Genomic DNA, 23217 nt, shown 5'->3' with positions numbered 1-23217 from the left:
TATATGCCCCTATGCATTAAAATGATACTCTAATGACTTGATGTTCAATGCAATTGAAAATGCAGCAGCTGCCTAAAAGTCCACATTTTTTTCATCTCTCCAGTGATCCGGAGGCATGCAACAAATCTGTCATACTCCACATCAAGTGTACTGTACATACAAACAGCTTATACTAAGGAAACTATAAGTGCCAGAGAATGGTCTATTTTTCTGTGTATCTCAGTGTAAATCATGTTGTTTGTAATATTTTGGATTTTCTTTCTTTCTTTCTTTTCTTTTTTTTTTTTTTGTTTGTGTCATTTTTATTGTGGATATGTTGTCAATGCTGTCTCTGAAGAAAGGGTTTTATCTGCTGAAAATGCACATCACTGGCATGACGTGACACTGTAATGGTATATATACATATACATATATATTATATTATAGGGTTTCTTTTTATTTTTAATTTGCAGTTTGAAAAAAAAAAATAAACCAAGACAATGAAATAAAACTTATGTTTTGTTTGTGATTTTATTTCACTATATTTTTTTTATTCTGAAACCCAGCTTCTGCTAGATGTTTCACATTGAGCTAACACCATAGGGTACTTTTCAAAACATTGACTACAGATTTAAATCATCCACAATTTACGATGCAGTAAATTCAAATTTAATCTTCATTCGTCCATTTTAATGTTTCTGTGATGCATTTACTTGTGAGCCTCATCATTTTAACTTTAATCTTGCAATGCACCTGGCACCAGTAAACATGCAAATATCAGAGAAGACCAAGGAACTGGTCCTTTTCACTATATTTAAATACTGTTGATATGAGTCATGAGGACTTGGGGGCTTAGTTTGTTGAACTTTGCTGCCACTCAGTGGCGAAGAGGATGTATAACATTTGTACAGGGTATTTATATCCCCCAAATATCAAGCACTGCTTAATTGGAGAACCCTCATTCTGACACACAGAAATTCAGATAGACATTTTATAGTCAGTATTTTTTTTTATCGTTATACATGATGCACGATAAAGTTGTTGTTATTCTAAAGCGAGAGTTCCAGGAGTTACAGCACGAGACAAACTCTTACTTTTTAAATAAATATAAACTAACGTTAGAAGCCTGAATGGTTATGCTCTTACAATGACCTTCACAAAGTCTGTTCACTCGAATGGCGGCCAGGCGAGGAATCGGAAAATCTCTCTGCTCACTTGCTCCTCGACAAAACACAAACATAGTCTTAATTCAACTACTGAAGGACTAACTAAAGTGTAACAAAAGCAAAAGCAGTATCTTATACGACTTCCTCAGAGGATGGGTGGCGTAGCGAATGAAGAGGAAGTGTTACTTCCTTCTGTATTCTGCGATGTGAACTTGAATCTGAAGCCATGTCAGTGGAATCAACCTTTATATAGTCTTCCATAATTTGAAACTTAATATACACGTTTCCCAAAGGTATTAAGACGCTCATGGTAAAGCGCGCGTTCATATCGCATACCATTATTTTCAGAGGAGCGCTCAATGCCTTGTTCTGGCTTGGTTCCTGAAATTCTCTCATTGGTCCATTCAGCCGATAGAAAGGGACACCTGACTTAAAATCTAACAGACGCACTTATAACTGATCCATGCACCACCACTCAGCTAGCACGTAGGCAACCTGTTTACGACAAGAGCAGAGTCTGTCATACAAAGGTAAATTAATCTATATGTAGTTTTAATTTGGGAAGATGCCTTATTTTTTTTAATTAAAATATTTATGGTTATTTTGCGGCATCCGACTTTAAATGTTATAGTACAATATACTCAAGCACTGGAGTAACCTTAAATAACCTTTGGATCCAAAGTGACTGACTTTCATTTTAAGCGAAGACGGGGGCTGGATGCAAAAATATTTCATATTTACTGTTGTTTGTGTTGGATTAAACAGGTATTTCTTTTTAGAATACAGCCAGCACGAACTATTTCACAAAGCAATTTGGAGTTTTCTGATGGCGCGAAATTATTTTCTACTACTTAGACATGAGATATTGATGGTTTTCTTTAATGTGTTATTTACTCGCATTTCTAGAACGTTCTAGTAGACCTCCCCGCAATTTTTACTATGGCGTGCAGTATCGACCCGCTGTCTGGTTTCTGGAGCAATTTTATTGTTGTCGTTTAAATGTACTAACCTTTGGAGATCCTATGCGTTGTCCTCAATGATCATCACTGATCAATCAGGAATCTTTGCTGTATTGATTTTCTACACTGAATGGTTTATGCATGGTATCGCATCATGTCAGTACTCAACAGACACTGATGTCATCAGCCTCATATAATTATAGCAACTATACATTCCAAAATGCTACGTGACAGCCCGCACACAATCAGCGAAACGCAGCTATTGTGCACTGTCCCCATGCCACCTCTTTAAAACTAAAAACAGAGCTCCAAAGTGTTTGCTAAGTATGTGCATTCATTGAACAGACCGGAGATGGTCAAGTCTTAGCGGATTTTTCCGTTCACCCAGGAGATGTGTCGCTGTTCTTCAGAACCACTCCAGAATTTCGGTATTTCTGCAGTGAGAGAAGGTTCTAGACAAAATCCAAGATCATTTTTCATCAGAAAGACGAATTATTAGAGCAAATAGCTGTCAAAATGTACTGACCGGTAAAACAACTCACATAAGTATTCGGTGAGGTAGAATATCCAAAAATAGCTGGATAGAGACACTCAGCTTCTTTTCCTTTTACGTGTATGATTGTCTTGGTAGGCGAAAAATCTGAATAAATGTATTTTGTGCTAAGTTGTTACTAACCTACTCGTTACTCTGCTCTTCTCATATGTCAAATCTGTCTCATTCAGGCGGGTGCCAAGCACTGATGCTTTATTATTTGCAGGGTGTCTCTTTTATTTATTATTTTGAGCATCATAACCTACGAAGTGACATTTTATTCTTTATAGATGCTAAGTTCAAGGGCGCTCGTGCGGGGGCTGCAGTCCGGGTTGTGGAGAAGAGTGTCCACCACCAGCGGAATGAAAGCAGCACACGCACAAGGTGACGTCGCTCACCTGTGGCTTGGTTCACTCACGTTGTGACACAAGATATCATGTAAAGCAGAGCTGGTATTTTGAAATATTTTGTTCTCGTTTGAAACAAACGAATCTTTTCAAGGGCTCTCATTCTTTTGAAGTCTCCCCATGTGCAGACAACCATCTGATTTGTTCTAATTTCTCATTCTCTGTCCCACACACATATTTTAATTTTACTGTTATTAAATTTAGGGGATATTCACCACATCCTCTAAAGTTTCTAGTGATAAAGACAGCATTAGCTCTTGGTGCTTTGGCTACTACTGCTTTCCTAGATAGGCAGCCAACTGTGTTTTAAGGTCATTGGAGGTGAATAGCTGTCATGTGCTCCTGACTGCAGGGGGCCACACACATGTATGAGGGAGGGAGTGCTTATTTTCTGAATGAAAATAAAACTCACTTCTTCACTCTGGTCAGCAGAGGGCGTCCCATAGCCATGTATGTCCTTATACCATATGGTGAAGGGTATATCAGCAATATTGTGCTGAACAGCTGAATGCATGGTCAGATAATTGCAGCCATAAAAAGTCTGCACAATATTTTCCATTAGAGGCCTCTAATTTCCGTCTGATTTTCTGCGTGGTGTTTGTCCTTCCAGATCTTGATGTTATTGACTGCAGTGTGCCACAGTACAACAACCGTCGTGACACACCCCTGCCCGATGTGCCATTTGTGCAAAACCTCAATGCTGAGCAGAAGAAACTCAAGGAGAAGGAGAAGGGACCATGGACCAACCTTACGAAAGAGGAAAAACTTGCATGTAAATTCACTCACTGATACACACACACACCTACTGTATGCATTTAGCAGTCCTCTCACTGATTTCATAGTGATGAACATGATGTATAAATTCCAATATGTATATGCAAAAGGAGGCCTAAACACTAACTGAAGGAAGAAAAAGATCAGAGGCTCGTTTATGAAACGTACTTAATCATAAACAGTATTTCATAGGACTCTGACCATTGAGATAATTGACAGTGCCAGTCATTACATAAACCAATTACTGTGGCTCAGCAAGTTATGTGGTGGCAGAACTTCAGTCAAATAATACCCGATTTACAGCATAGTTTATAATCCCTACTGCTCTACTTTACAGTGACCTTGACATTGTAGTATTGATAGCATTTCAGTTACCCTCATAAAATCATTTCCTCAAAGCTTTAACTTACTCTTCATGTGGAGGGGTTTTTGCAGAGTGGAGATTTTCCCCTCAACATTTTGTTAGAGTGCTATGTTATCGTCATGATACCTGACAAACAGTATCGCTTTATTACCCCACATCATAGAATAGAAAAGGAGTGTCCAAGTAGAAATGCTATGACATTTCTAGCACCACTAGGTGGCAGAAGAATCATGCTATCGGCAGCTTTTACATCCTGACAGGTTTGACTGAAAGAAGTGGGCAGTGAGGAAAAATCAAATAAATAAATAAATAAAAATCCAAACTCGTGTTGTTGGGTATAAAATGTGCAGCAGTGAAAAATAAATATCCACGTTAGTGAACGTAAGTGTGTTCAGAGTCCAAGAAAAAATGCTCATGCTTTATTTTGTTTGTTTGTTTGTTTGTTTGTTTGTGTGTTTTTTCCGGGCAGTGTATAGACTCTCCCATGAGCTGAGCTACGCTGAGATGAAAAAGGGATCGGACGAGTGGAAAACTGTGATAGGAGGCGTCTTCTTTTTCCTGGGCTTCACCGGACTGTTGGTCTGGTGGCAGCGTGCGTATGGTGGGTGTCTCTGTTCACGGACCGCCATTCCAAAATATTTACTTACCTAATCTATTTTAGATCCCGTGAACACATGTTTCAGTAAACACAGAATGAAGCAGTACAATAATGCAAAAAAATAAAGCTCACTACAAGCACAAATTCAAGATTTTGATCCTGAAGGCAACTGATCTCTGTATATCTTCCCTGCCCAGACTGATCCCTTGGAGGGTGTAAATTTATACAGTTAACAGACGATTATAATATTTGCGCTCTCTTTTTTTCTTAAACAGAGCACAACCACTATAATCATTTGTTAACTGTATAAAACTGGTATCATGTGGCACATTTTATGCAGTAAATGGATTCCACAAAAATGAGGTTCTGAACCTGAGACTGCATTTAGTATGTGATTCTGTAGGCCTTTTCTTTCCCTCGCTCTGTCTCTCTGATCTGACCAGATACATGAGACATGCAGTGTAGATTTCAGAGTCAGATCACTGTGATGTTGTGTCTTAGGAAAAAGACAGAGAAGAATGATCCTGGATTTTTCACCTGCAGCATCTGCAACTCGCTTACACTCAACACTCCCAGCAGAAGCTGAAATAATTGGGGCACGTTGAGTTTAGAGGCAGTGGTTAGAAAAAAAAAAAAGAAAGAAAGAAAAGAAAGAGAAAAAAAAGGTTTAGCTGTTTGAGCCCTGGCTTCATTTAAGGAATCCCCCAGACAGACCCCAGCTTTGTCTGAACAATGAAGAACACCTGGTTTCTATCCAAGGCTGACAGTGTGTGAATGTGTGTCAATACGTGCATGTATATGTGAATGATTGATAGAAAGCAGTTGTTTGAAGCAGTACATGTGACAAAATGAGAGTGTTTATATGTGGGATTGCGAGCTCTGTCAGAGGTAGCCAAGGCTCTTCTCCTCTGCAGATCTCGTCTCTTGTCTTTGAGGCCCTAGCTCTCTGAGGGAGGAAGTGTATGCTGCCTTACCTCAGGAGAGACAGAGAGGAAACAACTTGAGCAAGGAGGAAAACAGAGAGAGAGAGAGAGAAAGAGAAAGAGAGTGAGTGAGTGAGTGAGTGAGTGAGAGACAAAAAGAGAGAGAGTTCGAGAGAGATAGAGAAGAGTGGGAAAGAGATGGAGCTCAGGTGAAGCAGGTGAAAGAAAAAAAAAATACCCAGAAGTCAGTTGTCAGTTGACAACAGGGTATTTCCCACAATGTCTGGTGCATGTTGGAACTTGACCATCTGACTGCGTTGCAGCAGAACCGCAGTTTTTTCTAACTCATTAGGGCTGGAATAAGTACTTGTCTGGGTAGACTTAAACACGTGCTAGGCTTTAAGGGGGTGACGGGGAAGGGAAGATAAAAGAGTGATTTTAAGAACCTCCCCTCACCCCTGGGACAAACACACGCTGCAGGCAGCTTCTCCATTCCTGTTCTCCCCTCACGTGGTGGTAACTTTCATTGCCCTATCACAATCTCATCTCTGTTCAGAACTCAGGGCAGGTATGTACAGTATGCCTGATGGTAGCATCACTCTTTCATTACCTGTCTCTGATGTAACTTTCTAGTCAGGCAGTAAAGACAGTGTTGTTACAGCATGGTGGAGTGGCAGATGACTGGTTTCAGTCTCACATGATCTTTAGCTGAATGCCCTTGAACAAGGTGAACATAGTTCTTCATTTAATTGTTAGTGCTCCTAGCGTGTTATGCCAGCTGGCACAGTGGAACAGGCACAATGATGAACTGTGCGTACAGAAACTCACTCTGCCTTATTTGTGTATTTTCTTCCTGTTCCTATCCTCTGGTTAAAAGTTTGGCATTTAACACTCAGGTGAAGGTTCTGTCAAAACAGTTAATCATTATGACTGACAGAAGAAATGTGGGCGGGATTTATATGGAATTTTGCACAATCAGCCTGCTTTCTTTCTTTCTTTCTTTCTTTCTCTCTTTCAATACAAGTTGTTTACTACAGCCTTGTTTTCTTCTTTTAAACTTTTTCCTTCACGAGGGGAACTTTGGTCAACCCCATGTTCCTCAGTAGAGGTAAATTTGCCATATTTGAAAGAAATGTTGTCTTGCCAAAACAACACAGTGTTCTTTTATGTATTACATTGGGAATTAATCATATTGTAATGTTCTCTTTTTTATCGTAGTGAATAGTGCAATAGCTTGTACACCCCCTTTGTTTATCCATGACACAGGATGCCATGATTGCTGAAAATGATTGCTTTGACGATGAATTTCTTCTTTTTTTAGTGTTTGGTGATGTGCCACGCACTTTGTCGCCTGAATGGATAGAGATGCAGACCAAGAGAATGCTTGACATGAGGGTGAACCCTGTTGGTGGATTCTCTGCCAAGTGGGACTATGAAAAGAATCAGTGGAAATAAAGTTGTACTGTCAATAAATTGTTGAGGCACTGAATGTATACACACTGTAAACTGAATCAAGCTCAAGAGCCTTAAAATACGTCCATAATGTACTCAAATAAAGATACTGAACTTACTATGGCTTTCTTATTACCGTGGTTTACCTGTGTAAATCTTTTTTGAGCAACAGTCTTTCTGTGTATTTCTTTATCTTAAACACACACACACAAACCTCATTTTTACCTCAATTTACATGCACCTGTCAGGTTGGTTCAGAAGCACATGTGTATTTATTGTTTTGTGTTAATGAAGGGATGCTAAAAACAGCACTGCTAAACAAGTTTTACAGGATTAGAAATTCAGCATCTAAACCCACTCACTATCCCGATCTGATTCTGTCAGCACATTTTTAAATTAGTACTTTTTTCAGTAGGCAGAGAAAACATGTTGTTTCAATTCACACACAATGTCACAAAGTCTACTATTATCTACTACTATTTATCTTGATTACAGTTAAGTTGTAAATCCCTGTTTTCTTGCGACGACAGAACAGAAGCACACCCTTACAGCAACTGTACAGTTGCATTCTATTGAACGTTAAGTGTGTAAGTTACAAAGTGGACTTCAAGCTCACTGTGCGGTAAATTCTAACTTCTTATTTAAATGACAATTAATCAATCGTCCGATCATTTCGCTTCAGAAAAAAGCTGAATGGTGTGACGCAGCGGAAGAACCACCCCTATAGAGGGAGTGAGCAATGTAGCTATGCTTCTCACAGTTGCAATGCGGAGTGAATGAGACCAGCTTCGATGTCTATACGTGTTTGCCGCGAGGGTGCAAGCATAAAGACTGCGGGATTGTAGTTGAACCTGTATGGATCACCTCTCTGCCGCAAAGCAGACTACTCCGTCATGCCAAAGACTTGGGTGATATTTATTTTTCCTGGAGGAAAAGTGCATTTGGACAGCTGACTTCGTTTATGATTTCTCTTCCGTCTTTCTGTGGCTCTGAATGTCAGTGGAATTGTTATACCCTTAGAAAAGGAAGCATTTGCTGAAACTAATTCTCTTACAAAACGGAAAATGCGCACCATCTCTCTTTTGAAAAACACTGGCTAAGAAGGACATGTAATGAACGGTTGGGCCGTTGGAATATTGCCTCCAACGATATTTTGAACTTGTTACTTTTCCCATGGATCTTTCTCAGAGTCAGTACTGAAAAAGGGGCGTACCATTTTGATCTAGACATTCCTAGTAGACCTCTGAAGCGGCTCATTCTAGCTCTATAATGAAGTTGTATACTGCTGCTATTTGAGAATGCTGGACTAGTGGTGATTCAGATCTAATTTTCATGAGATTCACGGTCCTTCAAATATAATATAAGATTTATACTGTAAAGGACTTTCTTTGTGTGAGCATAGAAACGGAGCAGCGTAAGGCTACTGCATATACCATCAAATGAATTCGCAGATATTCTTGTCCCGGACTGTTGTAATTCATGCGACGCTCCAGGTACTGTGCAGTTTGAAATGTCTAGCTCCTCATGTAATGTCACAGAAAAACACTTCTCCCTGAAAGCTAAGTTTTTCATTTATAACCTAAGATGTATGTCGATTAACTTGTTCATTCCTATTTGTGTGTATTAAACCCATTTGTGTCAAAATGGCAAATGAAAGTCCATATGACAGCCGAAATATTGTGGAAAAATACATTTACCATAAACTCTTAAAGAGGGGATATGTGTGGCAGTTTCGTCCTGTGAGAGAAAACGATTCTTCTGATAATGGGTCGGCGGACTCTTCTCCCCAAAACTCAGAAGTTTTTGCACGGAGGCCCCAAGCTGTCGCAGCTGGAGAGGACCCCGACTCTCTATTCCTGAATCGGATCCCGCAACACGACCAACACGCAAGGCTCAACCGAGTTTTACGCGAGGCAGGAGATGAGATTGAAAGGATGTATCAGAGGGACTTCGCAGCAATGTCGGACCAGTTGCATTTCACACCAAGTACGGCGCATCGCAAGTTCACTGCAGTAATAGAGGAGCTTTTTAGGGATGGTGTGAATTGGGGTCGAATTGTGGCTTTCTTTGAGTTTGGTGGAACAATGTGCGTTGAGAGTGTAAATCGGGAGATGACGTCCCAGGTTGACAACATTGTGCATTGGATGACAGAGTATCTGAACGGACCCCTTCAGAACTGGATCCAGGAGAATGGTGGCTGGGTAAGTTTGCAGTGAGCTTACGATCCTGTAACAATCATACAATATAATATCCTCAGTATAAGCTTCCAAAACGCATTTATGCAGCTCGACTTAACGTAATTTAGTTTCCCCAACTTTTAGATTATTAAAAAGCACAACAGCTGTTTGAAAGAAAATGTATTTCTCTCAGTCACACAAGTCCTCCCACTCCATGTGGCATTTTATAAGCAGTGCTTTAGTATGCGTGTTCTTGCTGGTCACTAAGATAGATTCTCTTTGCTTGAACCACCCAGTAAGATGTAATTAATATATAATAACACGTGCATGGCCAATGGCTCTCACTGTCTGCACACCTCCCATAGTAAAGTGTGTAATTCAGATGGTATTGATAAGAACAAATGTCCCCTTTTCTTTCGCTTCAGTACATTCTCTTAGCTCACCAGTAAAAAAGGAACTGCATTCTGCTTTTTCCACCATGGCATTGTTTAAAAGAGCGTGTGTTTTTTCTTTTCTTTGACATGTATGTTTGACAGGGTGTAGTGTGTCTCTGAGGAGAAACTGGCTCCGTGCCCGTGTTTGAGTTTGAGTGAAAACCCAGTATGTCCACAAACACATTTACTTCAATTCACATGAAATCTTCTATTTTAGGTGGAGCACTTGTTTTATTGCAGCTCTCCTCCTTCACTGCAGTGCTTTTGCACTGAATAATTTACAGCATAAATTGGAGCACCCCATCATGCCTCTGTGCACTTAGATAGAACAAATTCCATAGTTTGGATGTCTGGCTACCATTCACACGCTCTCCAAAACCATCAGCATATGGTTAATTCCTTCTGTCTTAGATTTTATGAAAGAATCAGTGTATGCCCTGTGTCTTAATTAAAATGCCCTGAAAAGGTGTTCAAAATGATTACAGTTTGATTAAAATGGATTAATAAGTGAACAGTGCGTTGGTATTGCTTATATTGGGAATTTGATGTTTAAACCTGACATTAGAGGGCTATAGGTTTATCTTTGAGATGCAGGGAGACAGAACTATGCAGGTGGTAGTATGGAAGTCCAAAGGAGCTATTATTTCTATGCATCTGTTGTGTTGGGGGGGGGGGGGGGGGGGTAAGAATTAATGACTGCTATTTCTTAACACATCTGCTCCAAGTACTTTGGAGGCATGGGCACATACAGTATCAGTGACAGAATGAGGTGTGTGGCGCCTTTCCAAAGTAAGGAGAAATGACCTGTCCCCCCCCCCACCGTATTCCCTTGGCAGACTTACCTCTGTCTCATCCTCTCTGTCTGCAGAGCAATTATGGTATAGTGGGAATGACAAATTGCATCAAGGCTTTGTTATGAAATGGCAGTCTGTGTTATTGTAGCTGCCCAAATATGGTGTGCCTATGTGTGTGCGTGTGTGTGTGTGTGTGTGTGATGTGTGATGTGTGATGAATGGCTCTGGTCAGCTTCATCATTCCTTTAGGTGATTAGACTCAGTGCAATTAGGACACAATTAGCACAGAGCCATTTTAATGAGGTTTTAACATGTGCCTGCATTATTCAGAAGGTTGCTGCACTCCAGACTAGAGGCAACCAGTGATTTATTTATTTCATTTAAGCCTGAGAATCACATCCACTGCATGTTTGAGTCTGATATTTGTAAGGGGGAATAAGGTTGCACTTTAGAGGTTAACATTGGACATCCATGATTTGGTCATGTTAACTGCTTTTAAAAATGCTTTTAACTTTTCTCAGAACAAGGTACACTGACGTAGATTGGAGCAAGTATTGTGTCTTCTTCTCTCTTTCTTTAGCTCCTCTTTATATAGATCTTTTCTATCTTTAAGTTCTAGTCCAAGATTTTATTTATCACCTCTGGGAAAACTGAGACTAAATTAAACATCTATTTAAGGAAAGAGACATACTTGTGGAAGTCAGATGACAATAGATGGTTTGAAATAAATAGATGAAATTAGATCCTTTGTGTAGAGAGGAAGGAACAGGTCATTCATTGGCAAAGAGACAAATGCTAGTTGCTAGTGATTTCATTTTACAGTATTGTGTCTCGCTACAGTTTCCAAAATCGTCAGTGTGGGTTGTTTTGTGATGAAGGTTGAGGGGAGCAATCTGATTGCTTTGTCATGTGTGCTATAAACAGCCAAACACATTTTCTCTGGTGCCAGTTTTTGGTGCACCTTGCATCTTCCATGTCTCATAGAATAGTCCAAACTGGTCATATGGCTTTGCCTTTCTGCCAAAAAAAAAAGAGATGTCTCTCCCTCCCTCATTTAATCCACACTTATTATCCTCCTTTTGAATTAATGGGATTCATTAATCCGTGGATAAAGGCTGTCGAATAATTGCACAGTCTGTGGAGAATACATGATTCAGCTGTGCCACGTTGCGCTGTTTTACAACTGCTCCCCCAGACCCCCTGCTGGGGCACCCCATTTGCCCGGCGTGGGACTGAGACCTTCATATTGCCTATGTCCTCTCTGCAGTCCAATTTGGGATTCAATTGAGCTTCTGATTAATGTTAAAGACGGTAACGTTAAGGACGGCATTTCTTCCGAATGAACGCGCTGTCGGTAATGATGCATAGATCACGTTAACGATGAAAAATTCAGAAAAATCTGAATTTGCCTAAGAAACTTAATTTGCTTTGTCGCGTTGGTGTATTAAAGGTGTTTTTTGTTGACTGGCTCAGCAGCTGCATTGCATGGAGAGACACTTGTTAATGTTGTTCGTTAGAATAAAGAACAATAGGGTTGATGTGTTCATTGGCAAAGAGAAGGTCACTTTGTATAGACAGCATTAGGAACAGAAATGTGCTGTCCTTTGTGTACGTTCACTAATCCTGTTTAGACAAATCAGTAATGTCCTTCATTAAAAATAACCTTCAGTTTTCTTAGCCACCTTAATGGCCATGTTTGTAAGTAGGAACTAGTAGAAGAACTGCCCCAGTTGTTCCACCTCTTGTAAACCGAAGAAACACATTGTCAAAGAGGAGTAAGCTCTTTTCTCTTTTTAGACAGTGATAGAAGGGTGTGTATAATACTACGGAGGAGATCAGATTTCTGCTCTTAGACTAATGATGAGATTTTGTGTTACAGTGGTCATGTCACTCTTATTAATTTCTTATTAAGGGATAAAACACATCAGTGACATGAGGCATAAAAGATCCAAACTTCTAGCTTTCAAATTTGCAGAACATTGCTATTTGCAGAAGAATACAATATTTTGTGAGCAGATCTTACTGTAAACATGTTTTCCTTAAGATGGTTAAATACGAACTGTGTAAAAATTTTTTAGCAGCTGTTGTTGGCAGAGCTTTCGTGAGCACAGTCGTCCAAACATCTGAAAATGCGATGCATTGCAAACAAGGGCAGGTGATGCCCAAGCATTTGGAAGTGCTGGATTGCAAATAGTAAAAAAAAAAAAAAAAAAGCAAAAAAAAAAAAAAACTAATGAGGTTTCTCATTACCACAGTAACTGCTTTGAGTGTGCTCATTTAACACATGTTCTCCCCCACCTCAAGAAATTATAATTTACTGCAATCATAACTGTCATGTTGTTAAACTGCATTTGTTGGGAGAATCTGAGTTATGTTTGTATGGTAGGATCATATTAAGTGGGATGCTTTGGAGTCTGCTAAAGGTTGTTTTACAATCCACTGTAGTCATGTCTAACAATTACGAGCTGTCCTAATATTCTTCTTCTTTTCCTGGTGAAACTAATGAGATTACATGTAATGAACAAATAATTACAAGAATGATTATACACCTACATTTTTTCCCTCATACTGAAACTGTCCGTGCATTCTTAAGGTCATTTTCTGTGACTGTTTAATGGTGCTGTTTAAACTGCGCCGATATTTAAACGTAAAGTCCTCCCAGACATTAATACATTTATCTGCCAAGCCTGTGCAGAGGTTTGTTTAGACGGGCTACAATTGTGCAGGTGCTCAACCTACGCTTAGCATACCTGTGGTTCATTGCATGTTTCTGTCTTGTGTACAGTAGTGACTGCTGGTTCCCTTGAAGGCACGTTTGACCCCACCTGTGTCTTTTGTAGGTGGGTGTTGCACTGGGGGCGGTTTTAAAAAGGTAATGTGCTTCAAAGACTCCGACGACGCTGGTTTTTTTTTTTTTTTTTTTCATTTTCCCGTACATGTGCCTCTTTCACGGTCTTTTCAAGTGACATTGTTTATGAAAGCGATATCGACACTAAAGGGAGAGAGTGAAAAAACTCCAGACAAAGAAAGAAAAGAGAGAAACAAAGAGCTTTTCATTTTTTTCATTTTTTTTTTTATCTGACACAATGATAATAAGAGCTTCAAACAAAATCTCTATGTATTCTACAGCTGCCATCCCTAACATCAGGTTTTTTTTTTTCTTATCTTAGCGTGTGAGAAAGAGTGAGTGGCGGAGATGTGGCTGATGGAGAACACAGAGGAAGGAGAAAAAGAGGTGTAGAAGAAAGGGAATGGCTAAAGGACACAAAAAAACAAATGATGGGAGAGAGGATAGGGGAGATCTGCTGTTGTTGATGTTCGCGCCCCCCCCCGTCCCGCTCCCAGCCCACCTGCTGTCAGGTGTTGGAGGGCGTGTCTGTTCTGTCTGGGTGGGTTAGCTTGGGGGGAGGTGGGGGTGGGAGGGGTTTTTAGGCGGCTCTGATTGGTTTTTGTAGTGGCGCATAATGCTTCTGACCTTAGCACAACCCCCCCCCCCCCCCCCCCCCGTGTTTTGCACAGGACTGGTAAAAGGTGAGGTGTGGTGTCTTAGCTTGGAGATCGAGGGTTAATTTATGGAAATAGAATAGAGAGGCTCTTTTCCAGGTGTGGCTTCCGTCCTATTCTCTGCGTTCGCTTGTGCACGACGCTGGAGATCTTTGTAAATACACACATAGTGCGTGTGAGCTACATAACAGTCCCTGCATCAAATATTTTTGTTTGCATGTGCAGCACAATCATAAAACAAAACCATCTGACAGATATAATAAGGGAAAGTCCATGAAATGACGGCTGATTGATTTCTTTGTTTCTCATATTGGAGGTGTTTTTTTTTTCTCTCTCTCTCTCTTTTTTTTTTTTTTTGAAGATCATAGACCAAAAAGACAAGGTGGATATAGTGTATGGGGCTGAGCAGCAGAAAGTAAGAAGTGAGTGGGAAAACACCTACAACAACATATGTCTGTAAAGCACCAAAACATCATGTCCTACCATCTTGAAAGCTTTCGCTCTTATTCACTGAAACCCAGTGTGAATCAGAAAAAAACCCCTTCATGTAAATGTAATGCTGTTGGATCTCTGAATGATTTTAGTCATCATTTTCCCTGAAGAGGTCATGATCTGCCAGAGAAAGTTTTTAGGGGCTACCCCCATCCTTTCTCTTCACACTGACATCTGTTGTTGATGGTGTTTTGATGATAGTGCTGGTGGAAATGGGGATGTTTCTACACTGGAGATAAATTTGACTGACAGAAGGAACAGGGACTGTAGATTCAGTTGCAGGATGAACGAATGACTCCTTTGTTCAGCTTAAACAGATTTGCCCATTGTCGAATCTGTGGGCATCTGTAATCGGGGATAATTGATTTACAACCCAATTAAAGTAATGGAGTGGCCCTGTACGTGCCTGTTCTCTGCATGTTGCGTTTTGTTTATGCGTGCGTATCTGTGTTTGTGTTTGTGTGCATACAGAGGTTCATTAAATGGTTTTGAGCAGTTATTAATTATGTCTGGGGGTTATGTCGATTTGACGGTCTGCGTATTTGCTTACAGTTGTGTTTTGGGGAACTCTTCATAGAATTTTACCGTTTAAAAACGTAAAGGGAGGACAAAAAAGGGAAGAAAAAGAGACAGCCTGACAGAGCATGATTTAGTCCAATGCCAAACTAATGGTCATAATTCCAGGATCAGAGCGTCTGCATTGAGGATTCATGGGAGAGTGACCCCCACCCCCAGACACATTATATTAATGACATCACAGCTTTAAAGCTGCACTTCACTCACATGGAGAAGGGAAACAGTGTGCCAGTGGCTTTGTGCCAGTTAAGCCCACGTTGTTCAGATGTAGCAACAAGTACCCTCCTCCCTTTGTCTGCGGCGTAGATCACATTTGACTGTAAACCAGCAGACGCACATTAGTTAAGATGTCTGTGTGCGTTCGTAATCTTCTCACCATCAATACCTGTACTGGCATAGATTGAGTTGGACAAAGTCCTGCGTAACCTGTTTAAAGAAGAGAGCTTTCCTCGCCCCTGTGTAATGTCGGAGTCGTCTGTCGAACACACAAAGGGAAATCCGATTTAGTTGTACAAAACCCTTGCCAAAACGTTGCAAACCCCCCCCCCCCCCCCCCTTACCGGAGTCGTCTGATTCAACCTCCCACACAAAAGTTGTCAGCCTTGACAGCTGGCTCATCGAAGCACTTTACAGTAAATCCACATCTCCCTCTGAAAACAAGTGACGATACACACACACACACACACACGATTCAGGCTGAAAGACAAAAGTGCCACAAAACACAGACAAAAGGACACACGCGTGCACACACACACACACACACACACACACACACACAACAAAAAGGACACACTTACAAAGATGCACTGAATATATCTAACTTAGATCATTTGACTATTTTGACTATACAGACAATGGGGTACAGAAAATTTCAAACGTCTACATGGCTGAGCTTTTGGGTGCATTTTGCTGCTGGGGTCTTGATATGTGGGTGTTAGCGGAGGCAGTTCTGGGCGCTTGCTAATGGAATTAGTTTTGGAGCTGAGTATGAATTTCTTTACCCACTGAAGTGTTTTACCAACACTGTCTAGCTGCTTTTTTCTTATTTCTCTCTCATCCTTTTGTTTCTTTCCCCACGCCTCCATTTGTTCTTTAGTTTTTTTTTCCCTCAACTTTTTCTTCCCCCCTAGCTCAACTTGTTTTGTTATTTTGATGTATTGTTCTTAGGACTTTTTTGCCAGTCTCTCAATCTGTTGCTCTTTGTTTTTATTTATTTATTTAATTATTTATTGAATCATCTAGTAGCCCTTCCAGCCCTTGTGCTGAAAAGACTTTAGACTGAAAACAACAGGCTGAAGTCTGTGTATTCTTAAATATATTCTTCTACGAGGGAAGATCGTTCTTTCTGCTCGAGCAGTAGTTATCTGCAGCTGGGTGCTAAAGCATCTAAGATAAATTAGGGTGATAGCTTTTGGTGGAGGACTCTGGAGTCTTTTGTCTTTGAATGCTTATTTAACATAAGCGTGGCTTGGCATGTCCAACTATGCGCCGTTCCCATGGTTGCTTTTGTCTTGAGGAAACAGATTCTTGGTGGCCTGTGAGCGGTGTTAGACTGAAGCCAAGTGTTCCCCCTCTCTGGTACCTCCGGGTCAGCCCTGGCTCGGTCGCCTGCCATCTGCTTCTCCGTTTGCACCCGGCACCACGGGCCCTGTGATCTCTCCTCCCATGTTTAAAAAAAAAAAAAAAAAAAAAAGTGTGGAAAACATTTCCTACCAACGGTCCACCCCAGGCCAATACAACCTCCCAAAACATGAATGCCCCTCTTTTATACATCCACACTAAGCGACTCCCTCGGGACCTCGTACTGATGGGGCAGCAGGCAACGAGCTGGCCTCCAGTCACAGTCTGAAACTTCACATTGTTTGACATTCACAGTATTGCACTCTTCCATTTCGCTTGAGCATGATCTTTCTTAAAAGAATTTGACATTTCCTTTTTTTTTTCTTTCTTTTTTCTGGTGTTTGTGGGTTAGAGAAAAAGTGAAAGAACAATATTTCACTCAAGAATCTTCCTGCTCAGCCTCCGTTGAATGTTAATAAGCTCCTATTTGAAGATATCCCAAAGTTTGTGGAGTGCTGATGCCAGATATGGCAAGAATCAAAGCTTAGATAAGTCAAACAGTAATTATGTATTTTAGGTTCATCCAATGTGAGATGAATTATTCATACACTTTGGGGGAAAGAGGCAATCTCTGCCTGTTAACATTACACATACTTCAACTTGAAGTTTAAGACTCTCATTAGGTCCTACTGAGCCTTGTTAACCGCTCGAGTTCTTTAAATCTGAAATTCTTCAGTGTGCTCTGAAGTGGATTTTTAACCTAGTGCCAAAAGTACTCTCTGAGCAGAACCGTAGAAGGTTTTTGTGGACGTGATCTTCGTCAAAAGTAGCAGAACCAGAACCGTAAACAGATTCTACCGACGACTCACAACCCATTCTTGACACGCTTAAATATGCAATTATTCCATAGGTTGAAACCTGGGAACTCGTCTGAAGCAATGCAGTGCAGGTTTGGTCTGCGGCCAGAGCATGTGACTGCTGAGGAGCTGTACATCTCACACTCTGTTCTGACAGAGTGCATTAGCACCGTCCCTCGTTCTCGCCCAGGCTGCTGTCAGTGGAAAACTTGTGCTGTTGAATAATTGATGGGAAGTGGTAATCTCCAATGCTAAACGGTCTTCCCTCACAACGCCTGAAATGGGTTTTTGTGTCTATAACCCAATCAGACAGGGCTAAAGGAGATGACGCTGCCTCCTCGATCACGCTTGACACTTGGAGATGTCGGAGACAAGACGAGAGATGTTAAGACACACGAACTGCTGGCATCTAGATGCCTGAGCTTTGAGATTGTTCCGTACGTCAGTAGCGTATCGCATTAATGCTTTAGCCAGGTACGCCAGCCACCCCTCTGTAAACTGACAAGAAAATAAACTAATAAAAGCCTCTGTTCCTCCATTGCCAACATTTTTCATTGGCATTTCTTGAGTGAGTTCCTCTTCCCTTTTGAAACAAGATAAATCTGAGCATTGTTAAATTCACCTTGACTTGAAGGTAACACAGTAGTTCGTTTTGGACAGTTGTAACTTAATCTCATTTAGAAAAGATAGCCTGTGAGGAAAGAGATCACATCCCATCGTATTCTACACCATCCCCACACCCATCCACTAAAGCCCTGAAGCTGAGATGCTAGTTTTCTGTGCGGTGCCAAGGGAATTTCCTGGATTACAGAGTGACCATAGCCAGTGTATCCGCGTGGATTATGGATGGGGGCCCGATACAAAGGCGATCAGTTGTCTCTCTTTTCCTCTCTCTCGCTCTCTCCCCACATACACACCACATGGGTATTAGCTCAACAATTTGGAAACTGTACTGTAAGCGGCTGGAACGCTTTGGCAGTAACAGGAAGTCTTTGTGTAGGGCGCCTCAGTGTCCTGTCTCTTGGCCCTTGGGGTGCGTCCTGATGGGGGCATACTTAAAGCAGGCTCAGCACAGCTGGGGGGCACTGAATTGGCCTGCACAGTAGTGCTTTGACAACTGGTCTGGCTCAAGTTGTAATGCCGCTCTTATTCTTGTCTCTTTCACTCTCGTCACGCGTGACACTTGGGACTACATTTCGGTTTAGATTACATCATCACAGAGTTACTGGAATTGACATGTGTACCGTAATGGGTTGCTATTTACGTTACAACAAACTGGACACGATGTGTCACGATCGCCTAATTTTGTCCGTGAAAACTGGGCAAAAGCATTGACCGTAACTAGAACTCCCTGACATCTCGCTTTTATCTGATCTAAAATGGACTGAAATGCAAAACCATTACCTGCTTTTTTTTTTCTCCCTCCCTATTAGCAGATTCCTTATCGAGTCCCGTCTGTGTTCCGTTCCTACGACGTTTGGTTAAAAGTCGGAGGAAGGCAGGACCAGCCTCAGTGTCACGAGGCCTCAGAAGCACGGATAAGCAACTGAAACCCTTTTAAGTGTGCAAATAGGGTTGCTGGTAGGGCTGGCAGCTTGGCTAGCTGGTGGAGGCTGACTTGGGCTCCCCCCACAGCTCAGCTCAGATCTTTGATGATGGCTGATCGGGTTTGAAGTGCTGGGGGGCGGGAGAGCCTCACCTGTGTGATGCCGGGAGATGAAAGCGGGAAAACTGTCACATTCCAATGTAGTGGGATGTAAGTAGTCTTGAGAAATGAGAAAACTTTTTTTTTTGCACACTCACATGCACATATATGCAGCCTGGAGAAAACGTACAGGTGTAGATGAAGTCAGTCGCTCGCACACACACGCTCCATCTATCAGATGAATGACTTGAGAGGATGCCACACGGCCACATTCCAGTGTGACTACATGACACTTATTGTTTGAGAAGCCACTTAAGAAGGCTGGCTGAAAATGGAAGCCTTCCTCTGAGCATGGGAGTATGTCTCCTCAGGGCACAATATGTTCTCTGAATCACGCCTCTGTTTTCTGCCAGTTCAGTACATCTAGTGTGCCTTCAAGTGCCTGAACCATTGGTCTGATGGGACACTGTCCAAAAGGAGACCTCAGTACATTAATGAATAAGCGTCTGAGTCAGAGAACTTTTAAAGGGGACTTCCAGCTCCATTTTAATAACTGCACTTGCAGTGTTATTGGTGTAAACTCTGAAAATGGGTTGTATAGACAGTTAATACTGAAGCAATTTTGGTTTAGTTAATTTTCTTGTTGACAGCAAAAAAATTTAGATGTCTAGACATGGCTCTCTACTGCAGTAAACTGCCTGGAAAAACGCATGAAGCCGATCCATTGGTATTTTTTTCTAAAACCAGTAAACTTTTTTAAAAATACTTTTCTTTAGCAGAAACCGAATACTTGTGACGCTTGTGCAATTGTTGAAATATTTGAGGGGGTTGTGAAAATCCATATAAAGCAAAAAAAAAAAGACAAGCACAGTATTTTCTCGTGTTTCTGGTGTTTGTTGCTAGGTAACGTAATGGCAGTAACTACAACAAGAAGGGGTGGATTTACCAAAGGAAACGTTGCAGGCGTTAAGCTTAAACTCCAGAGCTTACATCAGAACCACCAGAAGTGCAGAACATACATGCTCCCTCCTGATGTTACGAGCATTGTGGTTAATGCCATTGCTGAAATGATGGCATGAAGTAGCAAAGATCCTGTGATTGAATGATTGGCAGTGGTGGGGCAGGGCAGGGCACAGCCTCAAACTTTTATCCAGAAACTGCAACCATTGATGTGGCCAAAGGATGGGTGTTGTATACAACACGCCCAAAGTGTACCAGAACTTTCATGTTGCCATACTGACTCACAAGAAAAGAAATATTCTTTCTCTCCCTCTCACTCGCTCTCTCTTTCTCTCTCTCTTGAAGAGCCGTAAATACAGAATAGGGCAAATACAAATCTGGAGCCATAAATACAGAATAGGGCAAATACAGAAAAACACACACACACACACACACAAAAACTTCCATAAACACCAAGATTACCATGAATGTACTTACATACACCCAAACTACCACCATACTCATATGCTGGAGCAGGAGGAATTGGACTCCAGCAGGGCAGGGGAGGGGACAGGCATACAGAGTGGCAGTGGCAGATGGGTGATTTAAGATTCAGGCAGTCTTAAGGGGCACCCTTCAACCTCAGGCTGGATGCAGATCAGGAACAGGGGGTGGAGAGGACTGTGGACCGGGGGTGGGGTGGAGTGGGTGGGTTGTGGGTGAAGGGGGGGGGGGGCAGGCATAGCAACACACTCTGGAGCTCCTTCTGTGTGAACACTTGAGCTGGTTGTCTGGGAATTTGGGTATTGGTTCTGTGTGTTTGCTTTCTAAATAGCTGCCGCTGCTGCTGCTGCTGCTACTGCTGTTCCTGTTGCAGTTATTGTTGTTTTCTCACCATGGCTCTATGAAATTTGCTACTGCGGCCCTCCAGGCTTAATCTGTCGCATTGCTTTGTGTAAATGTAGTGGGTTTTTCGAGCTCTCTTGGAGTGCTTTATAGAGACAGTTGGAAACAGTAGCAAAGACGGTTTTTGTGATGACAGAAGTCTTCTGTTTCTCCGACACTGAGTCTTCTTGCAGTCTGTTCAGGATGAGTGTGTGTGTGTGCGTGTCTCAGCGCTATGACTAATGAGCCAATGCCCCGTGTCTGTGTGTGACTGGCTTCGTCCCAGAGGCTGTCATAGATAAAGGCCACCTCTGAATATCTTACAGACTCGGGATCTGTGCTGAGCAATTAAACTCGGGCCTTGGTGTGAGTTTGCCCTTTCTCAAAGGGTTGATGGATAGAGGGGGGAAACCTCAGATCTGACAGTGGTTTACAAACTTAGACCGCTCCCATGTGACTTACAAGACTCGGTCAGGACTCAGACCCCCTCTGTCAGACATAGGCTTTCCTGCCATTGAACCTACAGATAGAACCATTGTTGTGTATGAACCTTTGTCATCTGTTTGGATCTGAACCACCTCCACCTCCTTTTACACAATATACGACTGTTATGATCTCTCCCCACCTACATAGATTTTCCTCAACAATTGTCGAGTTTCCCCCAAATACATGGCACATGTCGTTTCTCACAATACACGGAATGTTCCCCAGTGAGACTGGTGAGTGCTGGTCAGGAGATTATGGTTCTCACCATAGTTACGGGTGAATATTTCTGTGGAATTATAAAGCACATCCTGGTTATTGTATGATAACAAGTGGTTTGGAGTGCAGTATTTGTTGTAGAAAAGATGTACAGAGATAAATATTTTTTTTCCATCTGAAAACTTTGTGGCACTCAGCAGTCATTCTGAAAGCAAGATTTTACTCATACAGTGTCTGAATAGCTATTTTAACATAGCATTTAAGAGTTTCAAAACTAGATGTGGTGCTCAACAAGAAAAAAAGACCAAAATACTGTTTTGACGCCAATGCAAATAAATGCAAAGTAAAAAAAATCCCCATTTTAGAAGAGTTCTGTCTCTGCTCTGTTTATGAGCTAGCTGAACACACAGAAATTGAAAGTCCCCTTGGTATTCCCCTGCAAAAGGAGAACAAAATATATCCTAAAATCTACCGTTAGGGGCTTTGGGCCACACCAACAAGCAGCACCCATAACATACTGAAAGCACCGTAGAACAGCCACATCTGTAATCTAGTCAAATCAAAAGTAAACACTCATCTTTATCTTTAATTACATAAATAACCTCTGTTGAATTTTCCCTCCAATTTATTTTAGTAAAGGTGTGGTTACTGTTTTTTTTCTCTCTTGGGGATATAATTTTGAACTTAAAGTATTTCCATTGATTCTAAATGATGTGTGAAAAATATTGTCACACCCAACCAATGTGCTTTCACGTTGTGTGGATCGTCCTAGACCTTTTCTATATATTGGTCCATGGTCATTTTCTGTGTGTGTGTGTGTGTGTGTGTGTGTGTGTGTGTGTATGTGTGTGTATGTTTGTGTGTGTAATGTGAAGCTCGTTTGTCCAGGATCAGGATCAAACACTGTCTCACCTGGGACGACACAGGGCAGTACATCTTCAAACGTGGAAAATTTTCTGGTCATGCATCAAAATAAAACCGACTCGACAGTCACTGTGAAAGAATGACAATAAGATGTCTGGTGGCTTTTCTTTGAAATCTTTCTGCTGTTACTGTAACAGTGTGGCTGCAGTAGACGTAAACCAAAGGTTCCCTCCAGCTGACTGAAACAAGTGGAAGACATGCCTCATTTCCACAACACTGAGATCATGTTTTCCCTCTGGCTTCTGATGGACTGTGGGAAAGGAGTGCTTGTTGAAATAGAAGAGACAGCTTGTTAAGAGAAATTGTTTGTTCCATACTTTTATCTGACGGTGAGGTCACTGGCACCACCGGCGTTCTTTGTGTTGGCATAAAGCTGCTTTATCAAGGATTACAGGCTCACTGTAGATTGGGTGTCCACGCAGGAGGGTGAAACAAGAGCTTGAGGACAGGTTGATCTTCTCCATGTTATCGTTCAGCCTGGAAAGCGATAACTTCGGGAGAAGAACGGAACTCTCTCTCCCTCTCTCTCTCTCTCTCTCTAATTGGCCTTGCTGGCTTCTTGACAACTTGTTAG

At 41.5% G+C, this 23217-nt stretch overlaps 2 protein-coding genes across 2 annotated transcripts in view; both read left to right on the top strand.

The window, feature by feature from the left end:
• Positions 1 to 1600: 1600 nt before the first annotated feature.
• Positions 1601 to 7272, top strand: cox4i1l (cytochrome c oxidase subunit 4I1, like). The gene is made up of 5 exons (XM_030768269.1): positions 1601 to 1675; positions 2927 to 3020; positions 3654 to 3815; positions 4651 to 4782; positions 7024 to 7272. Exons 2-5 carry the CDS (start codon positions 2927 to 2929, stop codon positions 7155 to 7157), a joined length of 522 nt encoding a protein of 173 aa, XP_030624129.1. The 5' UTR covers positions 1601 to 1675; the 3' UTR covers positions 7158 to 7272.
• A 1525-nt stretch (positions 7273 to 8797) lies between these two features.
• Positions 8798 to 23217, top strand: part of bcl2a (BCL2 apoptosis regulator a) — a 36523-nt gene continuing 22103 nt past the window's right edge. Inside the window, exon 1 of the mRNA XM_030769738.1 lies at positions 8798 to 9355. Within this exon, the coding sequence (XP_030625598.1) occupies positions 8798 to 9355 (558 nt within the window). The remainder of the gene's footprint in view (positions 9356 to 23217) is intronic.

The sequence above is a fragment of the Chanos chanos genome, chromosome 3 (assembly GCF_902362185.1).
Source record: "Chanos chanos chromosome 3, fChaCha1.1, whole genome shotgun sequence".
Taxonomy (NCBI): domain Eukaryota; kingdom Metazoa; phylum Chordata; class Actinopteri; order Gonorynchiformes; family Chanidae; genus Chanos; species Chanos chanos.
The sequence above is the reverse complement of the archived record's forward strand: the minus strand, read 5'-3'. Positions and strand labels throughout refer to the sequence as shown.

Coding starts and splice junctions, on each gene's coding strand:
- cox4i1l (XM_030768269.1), top strand. CDS start 2,927: ATGCTAAGTTCAAGGGCGCTCGTGCGGGGGCTGCAGTCCGGGTTGTGG. Junction 3,021..3,653: donor GAAAGCAGCACACGCACAAG/GTGACGTCGCTC, acceptor TTGTCCTTCCAG/ATCTTGATGTTATTGACTGC. Junction 3,816..4,650: donor GAAAGAGGAAAAACTTGCAT/GTAAATTCACTC, acceptor TTTTCCGGGCAG/TGTATAGACTCTCCCATGAG.